The sequence below is a fragment of the Natrix helvetica genome (genome assembly GCF_964273705.1).
Source record: "Natrix helvetica genome assembly, chromosome: Z".
Taxonomy (NCBI): Eukaryota; Metazoa; Chordata; class Lepidosauria; order Squamata; family Natricidae; genus Natrix; species Natrix helvetica.
Window position 1 is genome coordinate 119,912,337 of NC_138554.1, and position 22,905 is coordinate 119,935,241.

The following is a 22,905-nucleotide window of genomic DNA, read 5'->3' on the forward strand; positions in this document are numbered from 1 at the left end:
ACATTTTTTTTTAAAGTGGATGTTTCATTTCACAAATATTAACTGGAAAGGGGGGGAAAACATGTTGGCAAGCTAAACAAGATAAAATATCTATACATCTGATATATAATATAAAGTCTACCAGCTAGACATAAAGTAATCTAACCTTTAAGAATGGCATTTGGGAATTGTGGTTTTCAATCTCCTGCAATGGAAGATGCTAAAGATTCAACATCATAAGAGCAAAATATAGAGTGAAAGAGGAGTTGAGGAGTAAGTAAGAAAAACAATTCCAGAAGCCCACAAAATTCTACTCCACATAAACACCTAAAAGAAAACCACCACTTTCAAATTCTGAATCCTGATCAGTTCTGAGGGCAGTTTTTTTCCAGATGTCATCATTCTTGAACTCCTTAAATACCACAAATACAAATATGCCAAAGACTTTGCTTCTGTTGCTGTCCTGCTCATCCTCTCTCAACAAAGGAATTCTTAAAACTCTGTTATGAGATACTGAAGCTATTTAGTTTCCAATGGGATACATGGTCAAGTATTTCATGTGAAGCAAACACTAGTATGTCTAATTTCTGAGCAAGTGCCTGGAAGTGCCATGGAAACTGATATAGTCTCTGTCTCTGTTTCTTTCTTACATGCATACATTATTCCAGTCTATAAGAATGTATGTTCAAAAAAGCTCTGTAGTTAAAATATAGCTTATTATGCATGCAAAGCATAATTGGTAGGGTAAGTTGGCTGAGATATGAATCTGTAATATGAAGGTCAAAAAAATCTGGGATGAATTTGGTTGGGGAAGTGATGCAAATATGAAGTAGTCAATGCTTTGGAGAACATTTGTAACTTCCTCATAAAAGGGCTGTCATGGTAGGCTGGTCAGTTACAAATTACTATTTACTAAAAGCAAACAGTGATGTCACTTCTTGCCACTCCATCTAGCTCTTCATGATGCTTCTTAGCATCCTGGTTTACCGCTTCTCGTTTTTTTTCCGGATAGGAAGGCACATTTTGTTATTACTACTTCGTTCTTCAGGAATTCCAGTATGGCTTCTGCATAGCCCAGAAACAGCATTGGAAATGTTTTGCTTATTTATTAATTTCAAATGGCTACCAAATTAAAAAAACCTCTAGTGCTTTGCATTCCAGTTTCCTATTTAAAAATGATATTTTAAAAAAGGGAGATATGGCAAGGAACTTGTTGGTTGCCAAAGGAGAAATCTGTAGGCACACCCTCAAATCTGATCACATTCATGTACTGTTGAATATGGCACGTGCTGTCAATATTTCCTCATACCGAGGAAAATTGCATATAGAAATGAACAGAAAAAAAAGAAAAGAAAACATGCATGTGCATGAATCATTTTTAGTTAGGAAAAGACATATCAGAGAAACAAATGCTGGAATAATTGGTTCCTCCTTTTTAAGTGAGCTGGCAGTGCCCCATTCTGGTTGGCATGTGGTTAAAACTTTAATTGGTTAAAAGTCAATTTGCATATTCCTGAAATTATGGGTCTGTTCACCTTATAGTGGAGTCCACATTTTCTGTTCTGCATTACAGACTAATTAGAACAATACACTTGGAACACACTAGGGCAACATAGACGTCTGTCTGAAGGACAATAGGAATTAAAATTGAGTGTATCTGGAGGTCCCGAGTGAGGGCGGGGTGAACCTGGAGTATCAGTGTATGAAAATATTTACTCGGTCCTTTGAAGTCTGCAAAGAATACGGAAGATGACCTTGTTGGAAAAATGCAAGAACCATTAATTAGCCAAAGGGAACTGAAACTTTCTTTTTTAAATCCTCATAAACAATATAATATTTAGAAACAGCTCAGAAAGACACCTCCCTGATTCACTGGGAAATTGAAGGGATGAATGTCAGGGGTGTTTGCATGGAGATGGAGTCTAGCCAGACCTGCAAGATTTTGTTAATGTAGCCAAGGTAGATCTTCTAAAGGCACCGAATTCCTGAATTCTGGCCTGCTTACTGCAGCCGACAGAACCCCACATAACATGACGGTGTACATAAACTAAACATTTGTATCAGCACTATACGTTTTGTTATTTAATTTGAATTACTTAAACAGAAGTATGTTAGAACTTCTTGTATTCTTGACCCTTTACATTTCTAACAGTGTTCTCATATTCAGAGTTATTAAAGATGCCAGGAAATCATAACATGTCAAGAAAATGCTGCTCTAAGACATTTTCAGAAAATTTTAAATTATTGGCCCAGCATTTGTAAGAGAGCTAGTGGAATTATAGAACATATTTAGAAATTGGATGCATGGGACTTTTAGCTTCTAGGGTTGTACAATTTAAGACCCTAGAACCACTTGCACTATACCCCCTTAATAACTTGAGTGAGTTCACAAAATTATTTAAAATACTGCTACCAAATGCTAATATTAAAGGAGGAAACGTTAAATAAACAGGAAGAGTAATCTCATTGATTAAATTAAGTTTTGCCCTGACCCCACCCATTTATTTGATTTCTTTTAACATGAACATTTTTCACCAGATGGCTTCCAGGATGGCTACTTAGGGTCTTACCTTTTCCTTCTCCAAAGTGTATCCCTGCTTTAAAAGTAATTGTGGTGCATTATGTAATATTTTTTGTCTTCAAATTAAATTTGTGCAGTAAAAAGAAATGTCCCTATGAATGTTAAATTTGTCTATTTAAACATGTTGCTTTATGCTTTTCAAGAGTACATTCAAAGGAAAAAGTCTCTATGTAGCACTAATTCTGCACACATAGAGAGACATTAGCATGATTGTATAACAATTTATAGCTTGTTTTTCCAAATGTTCCACTTGTTCCTGATGTAGTGGTTAATATACGGATGTCTCAGCCATTTCAGGAAATTTCTCCAGCTCTCAGTCAAAGCTAAAATGCTGGCAGAAAACAGGCCAAGTCCAGTAACAATTCTATTACACAAGAGTATGCCCATTTTTAAATTCCAATTGTATAAGTATCAAAAATCAGAAGTTCACATGTCTTAAGTCACTGTGCTCATTTGAGCAACAATCGTTTTAAACTAAAATTTGGCACAGGATTATCGCGTAATGTAGACCAAATGCACTTGGAATGCTGAAAAACAGCATTCAAAAACCAAGAGATTTCACTTGGAAAACACTTGAACTAGACAACCACAGCTCCTATTTTACACAAAACCTTTTAGAATTATGAATACACTTCAAGGAAAGTCCATTGCTCAACCCAAGACTTGGAAGGAAAGCACAATAATTTTAACTTAAATGGAAGATCTACATAAGACTGAAACTCAGGGGAAGAGATCAAAGGAATGAGTTATTATTATTTATTTTTATCCAAACAATAAAAGAAGGAATGCACTTTTTGAAAGCTTCTCTGAAAATCTAGGAATCAAGATATAGATGATCTATAATAGCATTCTCCAACTTGATCCCACAGACACTTTGAATTATCTCTTCGCAGTTGACATCACTTTTGACTTTTCTTACTCTTAACCTGCCCATTCCCACCATTCATCCATACGTATTTTGAACTAAAAAAGATCCCTTTATATTTTACCACACCATAAAAAAGATCTCTTCATATTCCACCATACTGGACAACAGACCATACTATGGTCTGTTGTCCAGTCTTCTATTACCAACTTTTCATAATCCTTTCCAAAACATCTTGTGATATTTTTACAGTATTTCATTTAACTTTCTAGGAATCTTGTCCTGTTTTAAATGTAAACTTGATATATTTCAATATATCTGATATATTTGGAAAATTAGAAAACCAGGGGATTAGAAGGTTAGAAGAAGCTGGATGATAACTAAGAGGCATGTCTTTTGGATGACATATACATTAGTATGGACACAAGAAAATGAAAAAAAAATTAAAGCTTTTTTCAAAGAAAAGCAAACTTATTTTCTGTCCTTGAGGATAGAAAGCTTTAACTTGGGATTTACTTCAAAGCAAAATGCTGGAAGTTGTAGTACAAATTGTGAAAAGATTGCAAGAGTTTGAGGAAAAGACTGTGAAAGAAATGACAAAGACTACAATGTGAAGGTTGAAGAATGATCCCGTATATGAGTGTAAAAACATGGACTTCATTATGAAGTTTCATCCATGGAATCATTCAGATGTTCAGGTTTCATTCAGAAGGGCATATGAATGCAATTCATGGTAGGTCTAAACAGGCCAAAATTAACAGGCCAGAGCAGCTTAGAGGAACATAGTTTTGTCATGATGCAACAGATGAAAATATAGGATCCATATTTATTAATAAAGCAGGCAAGAAGAGGATTTCTCATATGGAACTGTTTGACTTTCAGCCAAACCACTAGTCCAAATCACTTGAGCTGTTGGCACTGAAGATCTGGGCCAAGCTCCAAGGCCTTCAGAACAATTAACCAAATAGCAGAATGGTGTAAATAGACTAAGCAGTAGCAGGATGGAGCTAACCTATCTTGAGTAGGGATCAAAAATTGAAAAAGTTTCTTCTCTTATGACAATCTGCCCAGATTCCAGACCTTTCCCTCTTAACTTTTCCTGAGTGCTACAAAGTTCATCCAAAATAGAAAAAAGTCAGTCTTTCCTGTGGAGCTTCATATCAAGTAGCGTGCTTTGCCATTTCAAATGTATCAGACCCCATCTATGTCTCATTTTAAGAAAACCCTAAAGCCCCATTAATTTATCCCAGGAATCCTGTTAACAAGACTTATTATATTGGCAAGGACACCAGTTGGAACTGAGGTTTCTTTTTCTATGGTGGAACATATTCTTTTAATGTTGGCTTTCTAACCTCAGGCATCCAGTGAAACCTAGGGGTTTTTTTACAGCAAAAAGTAGTGAATTACAATATTAATTACAGCATAGTCTTCTAAACCCTGAGATATTAGCATTAGCTTTGGGGCACAATGGTTCAGTGGTTAAAGACACAGATCAGGTTCGAGACCCAAGGGCTGCACAATGGGATGAACTCCCATTACTTGACCCAGCTCCTGCCTACCTAGCATTTTTAAAGCATGCAAATGCAAGTAGATAAATAGGTACCACTTTGATGAGAAGGTAACAGTGTTCTGTGTACCTCAGTGTGCATAGCCATGCTGGCCACATGACCATGGAAATATCTTCATACAATGCTGGTTCCCTCAGCTAAGAAACAGAGTTGAGCACTGTCCCCTAGAGTTGAACATGACTGGAAAGGGGAAAACTCTTACCTTTACCTTCTAAACTCTGAGATATTACAAGCACATTCACCCTAAAACAATCTTCTTGCAAAAATAGGAATAATTATGAAGGAACCAGAAAAGGGTCTTTGGGGAAAGGCACATACCTGTCCGGTAGACAAAATTTCCATCAGTCTCAGAGGAGGATGGCGACACCAGTTCTTCTTCAAACTCATTAGAGCTGAATGATCCAGAATGATTCCTTTGTCTTGTTTTTTCCATCAGGTCTGCATCTGTGGTCATGACATGTGTCACCGAATCATTCAGGTAGCGATTCAATAAGCTGCTTTTGTATTTAGGAGGGGCTACATAATCCTCACTGGCACTTCCTTCTGGTTTTACTCCAGATTTTATGACAGAACTTTCTGTTTTAACCATAGCATGATGAACCTGGGTGTTGTATTCTCCTTCATTTCTGGGAGGGCTTTCATCTGCAAAGAGAAGAATGATCAAGCAGAAACTTTTCTTATGTATATCTATACTCCTAAAGAAGTATTTGGTGGAAAACGGAGATCAGATGGCATTATCATGAAAGTCTTTTCTAAAATCCATTTACATAGACTTCTCTAACCTGCCCCATCCTCCATTCCCAGTTCCCAGCCACATGGTGTGAAGTGTGCTTCCCACCGAAGGTTATTTGTATCTTATCTATATATACATATATAAATGTGTGTGTGTGTGTGTGTGTGTGTATTCCAGCATAACTCTGGAAAATTTCGAAAAATTTCAAACAAACTTGATACACAGAGGACTTACTGTCTGGAAACAAATATTGTGGGGGTAAGACACCCCTAACACCCCTTGGGGTGTGTTCTGTTAAGATACAGCTTGTCGTGTCTTAAAATGGCTTCTACAATATTGCTGTAAAATGGCTTCTACTGTACAGCGCAGTGGAGTTGCCATGGTAACGGCTTCACAGTACTCCACAAGGGGGCTCCTTCTGGTAAGGGGGAAAATCCAACATTAGAAATTACATTTAGTCTGAGATTATTTTTGAGGAGAAATGTATGGATTAGGATAAATAAATACCCGGGCAATGCCGGGTTATCAGATAGCATTATATATATGAGATTCACCCCTTAAAAGCAGTGAAAGAAAATCTCCCCCAAAAGAAACAACTTATTACATGGTTTATCTACTACAGTATAATATTTTGGCAGTTCCCCAAAGAAACAAGACAGAGTTCACTTCATACATAATTTATCTTTGTAGTAGTGGGACTGCTGCAATTGCTATAGAAGACAAATATTTTTGTGTAAATATACAGTGAACTCCCTCTTATCTCTTAATACATTTATAACTGGGCTTTAAGAAAGATTAGTTCAAATAATTCAGAAAGAATTGACATTCTCCTGCCAAACTTAACTTTAGGGAAGAAGTTCTCGTAGCAGAGGGCATCAAGTGGGCATAAGATTTCTTCCTTCTTCTTCTTTTTTTTTTTTTACAAAACCATCATTGCATCTTAAGCAAACAATATAGTCCATCTGGACATATATAGGCTTTTAATCTTTGAAGTGATTTTTTAGACATTCATTCTTCTTCAGAGTCCAGGAAGATGCTGCTTATTAGACATAGTTGAGGAGCCCAGGTCAAGGCAAAAACAGCATGCAAGACTATTGACTTCTTGAGAAATAATAACTATTTTCAATTTTACAGACTTTTTATAGAGACAACTTGAAAGTATCAAAAACAAACCTTCAGAACATGAATCATCACTGCTTACGCTAAGCCGCTCAGCATTTCCTTGAACATACTTATTGTATAGTTTTATTCGTAAAGCCCAGCTGAGATCCGGTTGGCGGACAGTATTTTTAAGACGCCGCCTTGCATTGGCAAACCAATTTGACACCTAAATAAAAGACAAATGCATCAAATTTGTCTTTGACCCAGAACATTGAGAACTGAATTTCTCCTCTGTAAATGCGATGAAAGAAGTATAAAAGGTAGACAAAGGTGATTCATAGTTCTATTTTAACAACAATTATATGGGCACTGGAAAAACATGATAGCAAGTTCTATATCTATCAATTATTAAATGAAAGGTCAATCTGTGCTCCTGAAGTCTTGCTGAATTCTGCTTAGTACAGGGTACATTGGGGGAAAAAAAGATGTGAATTGGCTCAAAAATATCTGGGGAGCCACCTGCTACCTACTTCTGCAAAATAACCAACAGCAGAACCTTAAATTGCAGAATCCCACATCCTAATAGGAAGTGGGCGGCTATATAACTAGGCTATTGAATGCAAGAGACAGATGCAATTTTTCAGGCTTTCAGAGTGCTAGGTCAGTTTTCCCGGTCTCTGTAACCCAGGTCATCTTCCCGTTTCTGCTGATCACAACCCACTAATGGACATTCCGTATGCCAGAGAGTACCATGGGATCAGCCCAGGACCACGTATTATTCGGCCGCACAAATTTAGATGAGCCAATGTTTGGACTGTATATACTTTCTGAATTCTTTGTTGAATAGTCTGTGTTAATGATTGTACCATTTATTTGTTGGGGAGGGGTAAAGACAGAGAGAGAAAGATGTGTTGGCTTAATAGCTGCATAAGCATCTTCTGTCATATGAAGTGGTAGAGATTTATCCACGTAGCTCTTGATACAGGCAATATAAAACTAGCATGATTTATATGCATACACCTCCATTTCATGGAAAAAGCCAAAATGAAGCCTTGTGCACTCAAGATTTCCATGTCAATAGCAAGCATTATTCACATGAATATGAACAGCTCCCTGTTTCAAAGTGTTCCAGCAGGCAGTAAAGTGAAATAGGGTTATCTCAAGAAAAAGTATCTGGAGCCCCCAAATACTTGAATTTTGGACGTTGTCTTTTCCTCATCAAAACAATTATGAAATCGTCATTTTTGACCACTTAGGAACTAAAGGAAATAAACTCACTATTCATACTGCCTGGAAAAGGAGAAAAGAAATAGTCACTCCAAGCACTGTAGCTATCACGATATTTAAAAAAAAAACCAGAAAGCTTAAAAAGCTGTATTTGAGGCAATAGTTGGTCAAGGAGCAATTTTTAGTATTACATTTTGCTACAGCAATACAGTCAATTTAGAGCTGATAAATACTGCATTAGTCATTGGTTTCTCAGAACTGTCATTACCATCTCTGTTTGGCTTCTACCTTTCTTTAAAATGCTACATTTCTGTTCATATGAATTGGTCCTATTCCAGAAGCATGTAAAGCCTGAAATAAAACAATTGCATATAGTTCCAAACTCACAGTCACCACCAGATTGTTAACTAGGGTGTCCATCAAAGCTTCCAAGGACGCCAGTAGAAGCACATGGTTAGGCTTTGTAGTTTCCCCTGATGGCCCTGGACCAAACAGCAGCTTGAAGTTCTGGACTGCAAACACATAGCTGACTTCTCCCTCCTTCCCTCCCTCTCCCTCCCCCCACTACCCCCCTCTATTTCTGTGTTATCAAATAATTTGCCGTCTCCATGATATGGCCTGCAAGTGTGTACTGCAGCAAATTTTTGCATTTCATGAAAACCTAGATGAAGCACATTTTAGTCATCCTACATGGGCTACCTCTAGTTCCATCTTGGAACAAAAGGCAGGTTATAAAATGCCATAACTAAGCAAATAAAATTAGAAGGATGCATAGCTCTTAGCTGGACTAGGAAAATTGTAGCTGCTCAGACTTGGAATGATGTTAGATACAGTGGGCCATAATTCCCATAATTTTTCAGCAACAGGGCCAAATGCACTGTGCTCTCACAAAACTGGAGAAAGGGTGGATTAAACTAAGAAATTCTTTTTATATGCCCTTCATTTTGATTTGCTTCTTTTTTCTTATTTACTATTATGATAAACTGTTTCTACTCAGCAAATGTATTTTTCAGGTGGTTTTAGGGCAGGTCTCCCATTTTCCAATGCATTAAATAAACATCATGCTTAAAATATAAATCATAAAGTACGTTCCTATCTTTATCTCCTTTGAAGGGAAAAGATTACTAAGATATTGCAGATCGTATTGCTCAAGGATAAACATCTAAAGGAGCAATTTATCCAAACTTGTGTTCTCCAGATGTGTGGGTCAATAATAGGTTGAAGCTAGCCCAGGGGTCGGCAACCTTAAACACTGAAAGAGCTACAAAGGTCCTAACTGGAAGCCTCCCCTCTGGTTCAATTCTGGAATCATCCAGAAGTCTGGTTCTCCCACCATAGAGTCTCCTTCTAGCACGGTGTCCTTTTCCCCCTGCCTGTCTTAACTGAAAGCCTTAGAAACTGAAATTGAAAACTGAAATTGTGGAGCTGACCAGCAACAGGGAGCTGCAGCAGAGCAATAAAAGAGCCACAAGGGACTGCAGAGCCATGGGTTGCTGACCCCTGAGTTAGCTGAAAGTTTTGAGAGTTGAAGTTCAAGACATCTGAAGATTGGAGATGATTGAAAGGGAGAAGATGGCTCACCTAAGTGATTTTTTCTTCCTCGGTAAATTATATCCTATGCAGTATATACTTTTGCAAAGCTGAATATTGCCAGAGTCTCAGAAGCTGAAAAGCAAGCCATTAGTCATACTGTGGCAAATCATATTCAACAATAAAGCCATTCATATTTCCCCTTCTGGAAAGAATGTTCAGCTTTTTTTTTTTTTAATTCCTAGGAATGGCTAAAACCAAATTTAAAATAAAATAAATCCACCCCTACGGGAATAGTGCAAATGAAAACATGACATACAGCATTCATTGCAAATTAGCAGGACAAATTGCTAGCCTCCAAATTGAGGGCTAATTGGCAAGATAAATATAGGCTGCGGCTTTTAGTCGAATATGGCTTTCTGCTCTAGTTCTGTAGTTTCGGAGTATAATGTTTCTGGCTCTAAAGCAAATGGGAGAAGAGGGAGTCTAGAAGTTACATGAATTAGGCACCGTATTGAGCTGAGCTTCAGCTATACAGATGCTTTCCCCAAATCTTCTTTTAGAAGCCTTCTTCCTTTCCTTAAAACAAAATTACCTAATACAGGGACGATTTGCCTTGTTTGTTGGTTAATATTCTGCCAGGAACTCAGACAAACAAATGGCACCATTCTCTCCCTCCCTCCCTCCCTCCCGCCCTCTCTATCTCTCCCTCCCTCCCTCCCTCCCTCCCTCCCTCCCTCTCACTTTCTCTCTCTCTCTCTTTCACACACACACACACACACACACACACACACACACACTACAAATCTCCTGTGGGGCAGGATTGACTGAAGGAATGGCCCCAAGTCCCCTCAGTGAACTTCCACAGCTGAGTTAGGCCACACTTGGAATACTGCATTCAGTTCTGGTCGCCACGATGTAGAAAAGATGTGGAGACTCTCGAAAGAGTGCAGAGAAGAGCAACAAAGATGATTAGGGGAGTGGAGACTAAAACATATGAAGAACGGTTGCAGGAACTGGGTATGTTCAGCTTAAGAGAAAGAAGGACTAGGGGAGACATGATAGCAGTGTTCCAATATCTCAGGGGTTGCCACAAAGGAGAGGGAGTCAAACTATTCTCCAAGGCACCTGAGGGTAGAACAAGAAGCAATGGGTGGAAACTAATCAAGGAGAGAAGCAACTTAGAACCGAGGAGAAATTTCCTGACAGTTAGAACAATTAATCAGTGGAACAAGTTGCCTCCAGAAGCTGTGAATGCCCCAACACTGGAAGTCTTTAAGAAGATGTTGGATAGCTATTTGTCTGAAACGGTATAGGGTTTCCTGCCTAGTCAGGGGGTTGGACTAGAAGACCTCCAAGGTCCCTTCCAACTCTACTATTGTATTGTATTGTATTGAGTTGAAGTTGGATCTCCAAGTCCTAGCTTACTACTTTTATTCATCTTAAATTAGAGTTTCCCAACCTTGGCAATTTTCAGGTGCCGGTATATGGACTTTAACTTCCAGAATTACACAGCCAGCATAGCCATTGATGAAAATTCTAGGATTGAAATCCACTCATCATTAAAATGCCAAGGTTGGGAAATAGATTCTTGGGGAAACAGTAGATTCTGTTTTCCACCAGAAACTCAATGTTAATGTTTCCAACTTGCTTGCAGTGCTTGTGGTACCTTCCTTATTTATTTGTCGGTACTTACCCACTTATTTACTTACTTGTAGTGAATAAAATTGAGAGGGTATACAAAACCTTTGCTTTCTCCGTCACTCTACAATGTCTACTTTTACTTTTACTTCATTAGGATTTCCATATAATTAAATGCCCCAAGCTAGTACATGGTCAGTGGTGTTTCATTATACTTAATATGTTGATGTACAATTGGGGGATTAAAGGAAAACCATCTGTAACTAGAAAATTGGTGGCTAAAGAAAAAGGCTAGTAAGAAGTCTTAGGGCTCCCCAGCTAGATTCAGAAAACTTATCATTTGCTTACAATTTAACATTCTTTTGGTTGCATAAAAAATCATAAATACAATTTTCTTCTGATAGAAGAAACCAAAATAATAAACAATCAGAAAGGGAGGCAACCACAAGTGTTGCTAATAGGAAAATATTTACATGATATGTTTTCTGAATTTCTTCATATTAAGACTGCACAATTGACATGATTAAAAAGGCTTTTCACCCTTCTATTAAATATTCAAATATGTATAATACACATAATGAATGCAGTAACCAGTATTAATACTATAATGCCTTGGTTAAAGCCACACTTGGAATATTGCATCCAGTTTTGGTCGCTATGATATAAAAAAAGATATTGAAATTCTAGAAAGCGTGCAGAGAAGAGCAACAAAGATGATTAGGCTAAAACATAAAGGCTTAAGGCTAAAACATATAAAGAATGGCTAAGCATATAAAGAATGCTAAAACATATAAAAATGGTTACTGGAATTGTTATGTCTAGTTTAATGGAAAGAAGGGGTTAGGGGTTACATGATAGCAGTGTTCCAATATCTAAGGGATTGCCATAAAGAAGAGGGGGTGAACCTATTCTCCAAAGCACCTGAATGCAGGAAAAGAAGCAATGGATGGAAACTAATCAAGGAGAGAAGCAACCTAGAATAAGAAGCAGTTTCCTGATAGTTAGAACAATTAATCAGAGGAACAACTTGCCTCCAGAAGTTGTGAATGCTCCAACACTGGAAGTTTTTAAGAAGAGATTTCTTCTTAAATAAATCTTCTAGAGTCTTCTAGTCCAACCCCCTGCTCAGGCAAGAAATCCTATGCCATTTGTCTGAAATGGTATAGGGTTTCCTGCCCGAGTAGGGGGTTGGACTAGAAGACCTCCAAGGTCCCTTCCAACTCTATATTCTAACTTAAACTGAAGATGGAGGATCCAGAAAAACAGTGGCGTAGCGTGGGTTGTCAGCACCCGGGGCAAGGCAAGTAATTTGCGCCCCCTAACACCCCCTCCTAACACCACTCCCCTAGCACCCCCCCCTCCACAGTGGGCGGCGACCCGGCGGCTCAGATCAGATTCGCACAGCCAGCACTGCAGTGAGAGAGAGTGAGTGAGCCAGGCAGGGGCAGAGAGCTGTGAGTGCGAGCGCGCCCCCCCCAGATGTTGCGCCCGGTGCGGCCGGCCCCCCTGCACCCCCCACGCTACGCCACTGCAGAAAAATAAGCCTATGGACCTCTAGGGATGTTACACTAAGTCTCAGCCATAAAGCTAAGAGGCTATCAGAGATAACTTTAGGAATGTCTTCAGGGGGCTTTAGATTCACCACAAATATAAAGAGTTCCTTTATACACAAGGCAAATTATTTTAAAATATATTTTTTTCTCCACACACATATTTATGGAGTCTTAATGCAATTTTACTCATATTTACCCAGCACCGAATTTCACTAAGTTCAGTGGGTTTTAGGACAACGCTTATCGGCTTCATATTGCAATTTAAATGAGCTACAGTTAATAACAATAATCAACTGTGGTGGATTATGAGAGGATTTTTTTCCTCCCAATTTGGCACCAATCCCATCATAAGAAAGATTTGACTGAAACTGAAATAAAACTGTAGCTCTAACGCTATATCAACTTAACCAAATAAAACTAACATAGCAACGTGTTACAGAATTTGACAGAATGATGCAAAGGAAAAGGTCAGCCTTATTACATGGAATGCATGAAATACAGATCATGCGAACACTTTTTTTTGTTAACTCCAGAAGTGTCCTGGCACTTAACAATCCTAGATTAAAGTCAGTCATCCAACACTATTTGACCATCTGGAATGCACAGCTTCAAGGAATGAGAACTATTTTTCAAATGTATATTAAAACACGACCCATTCTCAAGATAAAATAATGTTGGTTTGAGTTGGTGTGGTTGCAGAGAAATTATTCTACATTCAGGTATGACTTGAAATTATTCTCTGCCTTTGTTATTTTTGACAAGCTGGGCTTCTTATAATCAATAATCAGATCTCAACCACAATTCATTCTCTCCTTTTCTTTCTCTTCATGCAGATATCACAGGATTGCTGGACCAAGTATAGAAGAAGCATCTGGAATGTTTTATTATAGTTCTTTTGTTTGTTTGTTTTCAGACCATGTGCTTCTGTCAAATAAGATACATTGACAATAAAATGAAGCATTTTTCCTCCTAACCAAACAAGCCATTTAATTTCTGTGGAACATATTGCCATGAAAAGTTAAGAAGGCAAAGGACTACATTTAATAAAAGTCATTCAAAAAGGGGAAAAAATTAATGGGAGTATCCAACTTATTCCTAAATACCTGAAGAAATCAAATGATAAGGTTAGTGGTTTGATTTAGAATGAACCCGTATCTCCACACCTGCCTAATTTTTATTATACGTCATTTCACAACAGGCTTCAATGAACAAAATTCTCGAAGAGCCACGGTGGCACTATGTTTAGAAAAACAGGCTAATACTGCCCATTGCCAGGAGTTAGATCTTGATGGACTCAAGGTTCATTCAGCCTTCCATCCTTCCGAGGTCGGTAAAATGAGGAGTCAAGACTGTTGGAGCAAGATGCTGACTCTGTAAACCACTTAGAGAGGGCTGTAAAGCACTATGGAGCTGTATATAAGTTTATTGTTAGTGCTAAGAAATCACAATTGAAGCCAAAACATTGAAATCAAATATTTGATTTACTCTTACTGCAGTATTCCCCAACTGTTTTCCTCCACCCTGTTCAAGTGATCTCCATCCAACCAAACCACAATTATGGATGCTACAGTCCCACAGTCATGTATAGACAGTCATGTTGATGTAATAAATGTCAACTGGAAGCCTAAATCAAGCCATCCTAGTTTCTAGAGGAATTATTTAATTTACTCATACAATAATGGTTTCTTGCCATAGTTTAATTCCCAACTTTCGTCTAGTATCAATAGTGTTAAGGAAGAGGTAGATAGATACTTATTTCTATAACAGAGCAAAACAATAAAATCAGATTAATATTCAGATAAAAGTTTGTGGCTGCTTCTTTTTTGAAATGAAATAGCTGGTATTCGGTTTCCATTTAATTGAACAGGAAAATAAATCTACATGTACATGAAAGAGCAGCTGAAGTACATTCCAGCTGCACTTAGAACTCTACTTGTTTGTTCGCTACCATTGGAAGACACAAGATTGAGGGAAACGGTTACAGGACATCTTTCCAGATTGAAAATCATACTTGGCCTTTGAATGTCAACCTGGGTTATACTCTCAATTGTACTAAAATTAAACATGGTTAATATTACTCTCTAATCATTACAGCCATGCAAAATTTGTCACTCTAGGAACAGAATGTTCAAGAGAGCTCCCAAATATTCTTCTGAAACATGCCAAAACTTTTCCTGTCTTACGGGAGTTTGGCAGTTTTTGAAAGTAAATCCTCCAAGTCTGGTTTCAAGAATTTACTTCCAGAAATCAACAAACCTCCTGAATGAGATTATCTGAAGGGAGATGGAACATTCTGGAATGCCACTCCCACGTAAACAAATTTTTACTCTTCTCTATTTTTTCTCCTCCTTCTATTACATTAAAAAAGTTTATAACTTGCTGGTACATCTGATGGCAACCAGTCAGATTTTTAAAATCAAAGTCTACAGAGTATTTTCTTCTTACCTGGACCAGAGTCATCTGAGAGCCCAGAGCCAGCAAGATCTTCTCTGTCTTCGTTGGGTAGGGATTATCCCGGTGCTTATACAACCACTGCTTCAGTGGTCGTGCCATATCTTGCAGGGCCTGGCGCTTGTGTCTCACCTTCCCACTGTTCTGCCGGGCGCTGTGAATGAGGTAAGAGAGAGGGGAGAGAAAGAGGTATATTGATATTTCAAGAGGAAAGGGGAGTACTATGAGTGCTATCCATTCATAAGACCACTCATGGGGTGGAGAAGTAGAAGAGCATCAATCATGAAAGGGAACTATTTGTCATGACTGTATATATCAGGTTTTCCCAATGTGCTACTCCAATCCAGGGTTGAGAATGGAACTGATCAAATGTTCCGTAAAAATGACCTCTAGGCTTCCATTTGTAGAAGACTGATCTATAGCTTCTCCCATTCCCCAAAGTCAGAATAACAGATATAGACTCTAATCAATGTGGAAGGAGTTACTTTTATTTACTCCGTGTAAATGTTAAAGCCGTAATTCAGCCTTTCCCAACTAGTTTATCCTTCCAATGAAGGGAGGGAGGGGACTGGATTACAACCCCTTCTAAACATGGTGAATGTTAGGTTGAGATATATTGATTTATGAGTTTGAATACATGCATGTGAATTTATAGAGGTCATGGTACCTATCGTGATGATTTTCCATTGTTTGTGACATCAACGCACCTCAAATGGAATATCCTTGGCACATAAAATATTTTGTTGTACACCATGCAGAATTATTTTTATGAGATGGTAGCTATATAAATTAGATAAATAAATGAATACAATTATATTTTAAAATACTGTATTAAATCAACAATTTTAATGCTCAGATAACAGTTTTAATATTCAATCCATTCAAAGGCAATTATACTAAACAAACTTGGAATCACGAAGGATATAGTCCAAATTAAGTGTGTGATGAACTGTCTTATATTCCTATCTTTTATTAAAGTGGTTCAAAACAATTTAGGACTATTTAACTTTCAACATATTGGCTAGTTTCACACCACACTTTAAGCCATGGCAACATTACCCATGGTTTGTTCAGGATTAGCAGAAAAAATTTCAGCCATAAATCATAATAACAGGCTCAAGTAATAGCCTATGCCAGAATCAAATAAGCTACATTACGGCTTCCTATATATAGATTCCCATCAGAGGGCCTGTTAGTGCTAACACAACCAGAGACTAAGCTCTTTATGCCCTCCATAACACAAATAATTGTATTGTTTTCTAACTACAAATAGTTCTTAATTTATAATCATCCATTTAGTGACCACTGAAAACTCTTATGTCACATGACCAGTTTTCCCACTTAAGAACTATTGCACCCTCTCCATAGTTCCGTCATTAAAATTCAGGCACTTGGCAACTGGCAATATTTACAATGATTGCAGTGTCCTGGGGTCATGTGATCACAATTTGCAATCTTCCCAGATAGCTTCCAACGAAGTCAATGGGGGAGGCTGGATTTATACTAACGGCTGCATGATTCATTGAACAACTGCAGTGGTTCACTTAACAAATATGGCAAGAAAAGTCATAAAATGGGGCAAAGCTCACCCTACAACTGCCTTGCCAAGCAATGTAAATTCTGGTCACAGCTGTGATCGTAAGTGGAGGACTATAGGTAGTCCTCAACTTACAACCACAATTGAGCCCAAAATGTATGTTGTTAAGTGAGAAATTTGTTAAGTGAGTTTCCCCCCATTCGACGACTTTTCTTGCCACATTTGTTAAGTGAATCATTGCAGCTGCTAAGTTAGTAACATGGTTGATAAGTGAATCTGGTTTCCCCGTTGACTTTGCTTGTCAGGAGGTGACATGACTCCTGGACACTGCAACTGTCATACATGTCAGTCAGATGTCAAGCATTCAAATGTAAATCATGTGGCCATGGGGATGCTAAAAAGGTTGTAAGTGTGAAAAATGGTCATAAGTCACTTTTTTCAGTGATGTTCTAATTTTGAACGGTCACTAAGTGGACTGTTGTGAGTCGAGGACTTCTTGCCTACCTGTACTGCATCATTATTTTTGTGAATAGGAGCTTCGCTTCTCCCTCCCCTCCAAGTTTGCTAGGGGCTGAATATGAATAAAGCACAGTAGTGAGTTCCTACCCGTTTGGACCGGTTCAGCCGAACCGGTAGTGGTTTGGCAGTCTGGGTTGCTGGAACCGGCGAGACCCAGGCCTGCCACCCCCCTGAACTGGTTTTTTGGGCAGTGCCATAGGCACCGCCATCTTGTTTTTTGCTTCTGCATATGTGCAGAACAATTTTTATTGCACTACCAGAACCCACCCCTGATACAGTAGAATTATGGATACAACCACCCCGAATTTCAACTCCATTGACTTTGTTTCTTTGGGCTTCTTAGATTTGGAATGTCTTATTGTTATCAAGCAGCTGTCTTTTCACAGGCATGTGATTACAACAATTCCAACTTCAGCTGGATTATCAGTACCATCCTAGAAGTCACAATGATAAATTGGGACATACTCTGGAGCCTTTTCTAACATATTCTTGTCATTGTACATGATCAATGGTAATTACAAGCAACATAAAGGAGAACCCTGCTGGTTAAACTAAAGGTCAATTGATTCCAAATATTTCCCAGAAGAATCTCTCAGACATATGGGTCAACTGAAGCATGAAGGCCACAGTTCTTTAAACAAAGATCTAAAGGCATTCAGAGCAGCCCACAAGTACAGACATATGAGGGAGTGTGGATTTACAAACTATGCATAATCATTTATTCAGGTTTTATGGAAGAATAAGCAGAGAGGAACTTGTTTATTCCTTAACATGTTTACCTCGCTAACTGTATTAAAAAAAAACCATCCCGACTAGCTATAACAGCTTTGATAGCTCTCATATTCATAAAATCAACATAACATTGCAGAAAGCCAATATATAAGAATGCAAACCAAGGGCAAAATTCAGCCCCAAGGGATGGAGAAAAAAGGAGTTGCCAAACTGGATGCTTTGATAATTTAAATAGCATCGTCCATTTCTGGCCTGCATACTATCTCAATTTCTTATGAAGATAAAAGATCTTTCTCAAGTAAGGAAGCTGTTAAAACACTGTCTGACCTTGGAAGAAGGATTTGAGAAGAAAAGAAATTGCAGACAAAACAGTGTTTGCTAACAGAAAACATTTGGTATTTGACACAAGCCTTTAGCTTTTCTCTCCACTGGGATAGAGATGCAGCCAAAGCAAGCAAGTTCAGCAATCTTCTCCAATGTAGACCTCTTCAGTCACGCTGGAGAAAATGTCAGAGTTGCCATCCCATTATTTCCAGCATTGAGGTGTGAAGGGCTGGCTTAATCAACACACTCTTTACAATACAATACAATACAATACAATAGTAGAGTTGGAAGGGACCTTGGAGGTCTTCTAGTCCAACCCCCTGCCTAGGCAGGAAACCCTATACCGTTCCAGACAAATGGCTATCCAACATCTTCTTAAAGACTTCCAGTGTTGGGGCATTCACAACTTCTGGAGGCAAGCTGTTCCACTGGTTAATTGTTCTAACTGTCAGGAAATTTCTCCTCAATTCTAAGTTGCTTCTCTCCTTGATTAGTTTCCACCCATTGCTTCTTGTTCTGTCCACAGGTGCCTTGGAGAATAGTTTGACTCCCTCTTCTTTGTGGCAACCCTTGAGATATTGGAACTCTGCTATCATGTCTCCCTTAGTCCTTCTTTTCATTAAGCTAAACATACCCAGTTCCTGCAGCCGTTCTTCATATGTTTTAGTCTCCAGTCCCCTAATCATCTTTGTTGCTCTTTTCTGCACTCTTTCTAGTCTCCACATCTTTTTTACATTGTGGCGACCAGAACTGAATGCAGTATTCCAAGTGTGGCCTTACCAAGGCATTATAAAGTGGTATTAACACGTCACGTGATCTTGATTCTATCCCTCTGTTGATGCAGCCTAGAACTGTGTTGGCTTTTTTGGCAGCTGCTGCACACTGCTGGCTCATATTTAAATGGTTCTCTCCTGCACCTTTCTTTCAATTATACCTTTAAACAAGGGATCTACTACCCTGAGCATCTAGCAATAACGATACTATTAGGATGCAATCCCCTTGGAAGCAGCAAGAGAGGAGCACAAAAACACAAAGAATTTCCCATGAATTAGTATCAGTCCAACAGACCACACTACCGTAACAACAATAAGTGGACCTTACTCCCAAACCCATACAATCAATGGGAGGTGCTTGGGCTTACTAATAATTTCTTCCATAATGTAGGATAGAATTTCACAATCTCATCAGTTTAAAGACGTGTGAACTTCTATTCCCAGAATCCCCTAGTTAGCATGCTGTGGAATTCTGAGAGTGGAAGACCATACATCATAAAGCTTCTGACCTTCAGAAACATTGGTAGAGGGGTGTCAAACTCAAGGCCCTGGGTCTGGATCTGGCCCGCAGAACAGTTAGATCTGGCCCAGTGGTTGGTTCCTACTGATTTGGGCCTGTTTGGCCGAACTGGTAGTGGTTTGGTGACCTGGGTCACTGGAACTGGCAGTGACCCAGGCCTGCCATGCTCCTGAATCGGTTCTCCTGGAGGCAGAGCAATTTTTATTGCACTGCGCATGCGCGGGCGGCCAGCAAACCGGCAGTACCCACCCCTGATCTGGTCCCCTGGAAATAGTGAAGGACTGGACCACAGTGCTTCTACCAGCGAAAATGGGTTCCCGAGCTCCCTTTTCGCTGCCACAGCCTCCTGCAACCCTCAGCCAGTAAAAATGGAGCTCAGTTTTCAGTGGCAGAGGGTTGCAGGAGGCCGTGGTGGGCAAAAACGGAGCTCGGGAGCCAGTTTTTGCTGGCAGAGTGCTTGGGCTACCACAGATGCCTCCGACATGAGTGATGTCAAGTTGGCCACACTATCCTGGCCACATCCACTCTGCCCCTCTGAGGTCAAACGCAACCCTGATGCGGCCCTCAATTAAATTGAGGTATAGAGGGACAGTTTCATCTTCTCCAGTTTCCTTAAGCAATTGAGCATTTTCATGTATATTTGAAAGTAGGCAAATCTGTCTCAGTGGGAGACGACACGTAAATTTCCAGGCACATCATTTTGGGAAAGTTACATCATGGATCTTGTGCTGCTTAAAGCAAACTGGACCTAAATTAACCTGTGCTTAACTAAAATAAAGCCTGGTACAAGAAAAGCAAGGTTAAAAATCTGCCAAATCTAGAATGAATGCTTTCTCTGAATGAGTTTTTGTAAAGAAACCTATTTTATTTTCAGGCATTATTCTACTGTTGCTTTAGAGTTCACAATCAGGTAGACAGGCAGGGCAGCAAAGCAGCCACGTAGTCTTTGAGTCATGCGCTGGAAGCCAAGGTGGAAGCAGGAGTAAGAGTAGCGAAACCATCCTGGACCAGAGAAAAATATGTATTAGTTTAACTAGAGTTAAATTTAATTAAACACAATCAATGTAACTCTTCTATACATAATATGTTCTCCTTTCCTTTGCATTAGAGTTAATATTTAGTATTGATACTTGGAGAGAACCTGGGGCTGTACCCAAGGTTTTAGTGGTTTCCACAGTCTTCATTTTCACAGCTGTACTCTACAATATGCTTGTTGAACACGCTGTGAGCCAAGCTGAGGACAGTAGATGGCTTTATTATGGTAGGCAACAATAGGGGATATCCTCCCAAGATCAACAATGTCTTCATAGGAAAAAAATGTCCTAGTTTGGAGCAGGAGATAAAGAATTAAATTCCACCCACCCACCCTTTCTTCAGGTGCTTCTATTTGTATTTTAAATGAAGACAACTGACCTCAGATAAAAACTCCCAAAGCCAACTGGTAAATATATATATATATAATTAAAGGGGCATGAAGAGTTCAGGACCTGGGAGAAATTGTTGCAAAGCCAAGTGTCAGCTTGGCTAGGAGCCCCAATCATGAACTGAGAAGCTGAGATCAATTTGCAGGGCAAGAGGATGTGATGGGAAGCAACCTAACCTTGCTTTCTGTTAACACAACACAAACATTTTGCATATTGTTTATCTCGGAGCAAGCCTTCCCTTGAGGATTATTTTGTGAAAACATTCCTAGCATGTTCTCACAATTCCAAAACGGGGCAGCAAGTTCCCCAAAGTGAGGAATTTGGTTTAAGTGTTAAGTGTGGCTAATGTGACCTTGTTTTCAGATCAAGCAATTTTTACACATCTGGCTAATCAAGATATTTAGATAATAACCTCCTTCCCACTTCCAAAGTCTTACATCTGTTTATGACTAATTATTAAGGGGAGCAAGTACCAGTCATTTCTGCACTTGACCAATCTTAAATGAAAATAAATGTGACTTTTGCAGACAGCCCAGTACTGATAAGCAATTAGTATTCTAGATATACATAATGGCTGATGGAGAGATAATATTGCACTCTGGATTTTTGTCTCGGCAAAGACAAATGTTTGCCTGATGGGATGCTTGTACATTCCTATCCCAACAGAAGTTCATCCAATGGAAGACATGAACAACTTCGTCTCATCTCTCAGGCATGTGCTGTTTTTTTAGGCATGTCCTGTTTAATTAATGTAAAGCCTAACCATATGCAGTCCCCCTTCGTGGAAAGAAGCTTTACTGAATAAAGTTCCATGGAATTTACACAGAGGCAAGTTTACATAAGTTTGGATCCACCGTATCCAAAATCAGGACACAAAGGAGAATCATTAAGAGAAACAAATTATAATCAGGGGCAGGTTTGCTCTCCCCTCAAAACCAGTCCAGGACATTTGGTATCCCCAGTGAGAGGATGGGATGCAAGTACACAAATCAAGCAACTAGACTTGGCCTTTCCACAAAACCCCCCAAAATATCTGAACCTGTCCTTCCAAACTGGTGCCAGTTTCTCGTTAAGATTCTGGAGTTTGATCCTGCAATGCTATTTTCCTCCAAAGATGCTGCCTCCAAGCGGTGCTTGTTCCCTGCCCACTCATGAATGCCTCTCCCACTTCTTAAAAGTTGTTTTTTGGTCTTTTTTTTTTTTACTTGTTACTATTATTGTTGAAATGTAAATTCTAGTAGCATCTCAGCAGAGTACAACCATTCTTTTGGTAGCCTTAAATATTTTGTAAGTATAAACCCGACATGATTTTTAACTTTCCATTTCAGAGAAAAAGAATCTCCTCTCCCTTTCCACTTTTGACATCCCTTAATTTTTTTCTCACAAATGAGCGTTCTGATCTACGTGCATTACTCCTAGACTTGTCGCATTCTGTTCCTGAAGGTATCGATGATCCTCTAATGGATGTCCATGCAGAAACCATTAACTGACCCACCCACCCATTTTATGTCTCTTTCTGAACAAAAGGGGCAAATCTTGATTCCTTTGGACTCCTAATGTTGGCACAAGCGAAAGATTAAGTTTTACATGTGGAACACAAATAACCATTGTGGCAGTCAACCGCAAAATAATTGTGCAGAAGCATTCCTTAAAAACCAAACAAAGTCTGAGTAAATTTGCAAGCCCATAAGCACACATTATCCATCACCTGAAAAGCAATCATAAACAGCAGCAAATTTGCTTTCCGGGGTTAAAATAGCCACAATCAAAGGAATTATTGACACGATATTGATTATTGTCTCTAGCTGTCTCTCAAATGTAATATTGTTTAATAGATACTACTAGTG

At 38.9% G+C, this 22,905-nt stretch overlaps 1 protein-coding gene across 3 annotated transcripts in view; it reads right to left on the reverse strand.

The window, feature by feature from the left end:
* The window catches only part of LOC309401940 (homeobox protein Mohawk-like), a 188,594-nt gene that overhangs the window by 36,448 nt on the left and 129,241 nt on the right, over window positions 1-22,905 (reverse strand). For all 3 annotated transcript variants that reach the window (XM_081971321.1, XM_081971319.1, XM_081971320.1), the window contains 3 exons: window positions 15,224-15,383; window positions 6,900-7,053; window positions 5,312-5,635 (listed from right to left, as the gene is read on the reverse strand). In XM_081971321.1, coding sequence (XP_081827447.1) covers window positions 5,312-5,635; window positions 6,900-7,053; window positions 15,224-15,383 — 638 coding nt within the window. The remainder of the gene's footprint in view (window positions 1-5,311; window positions 5,636-6,899; window positions 7,054-15,223; window positions 15,384-22,905) is intronic.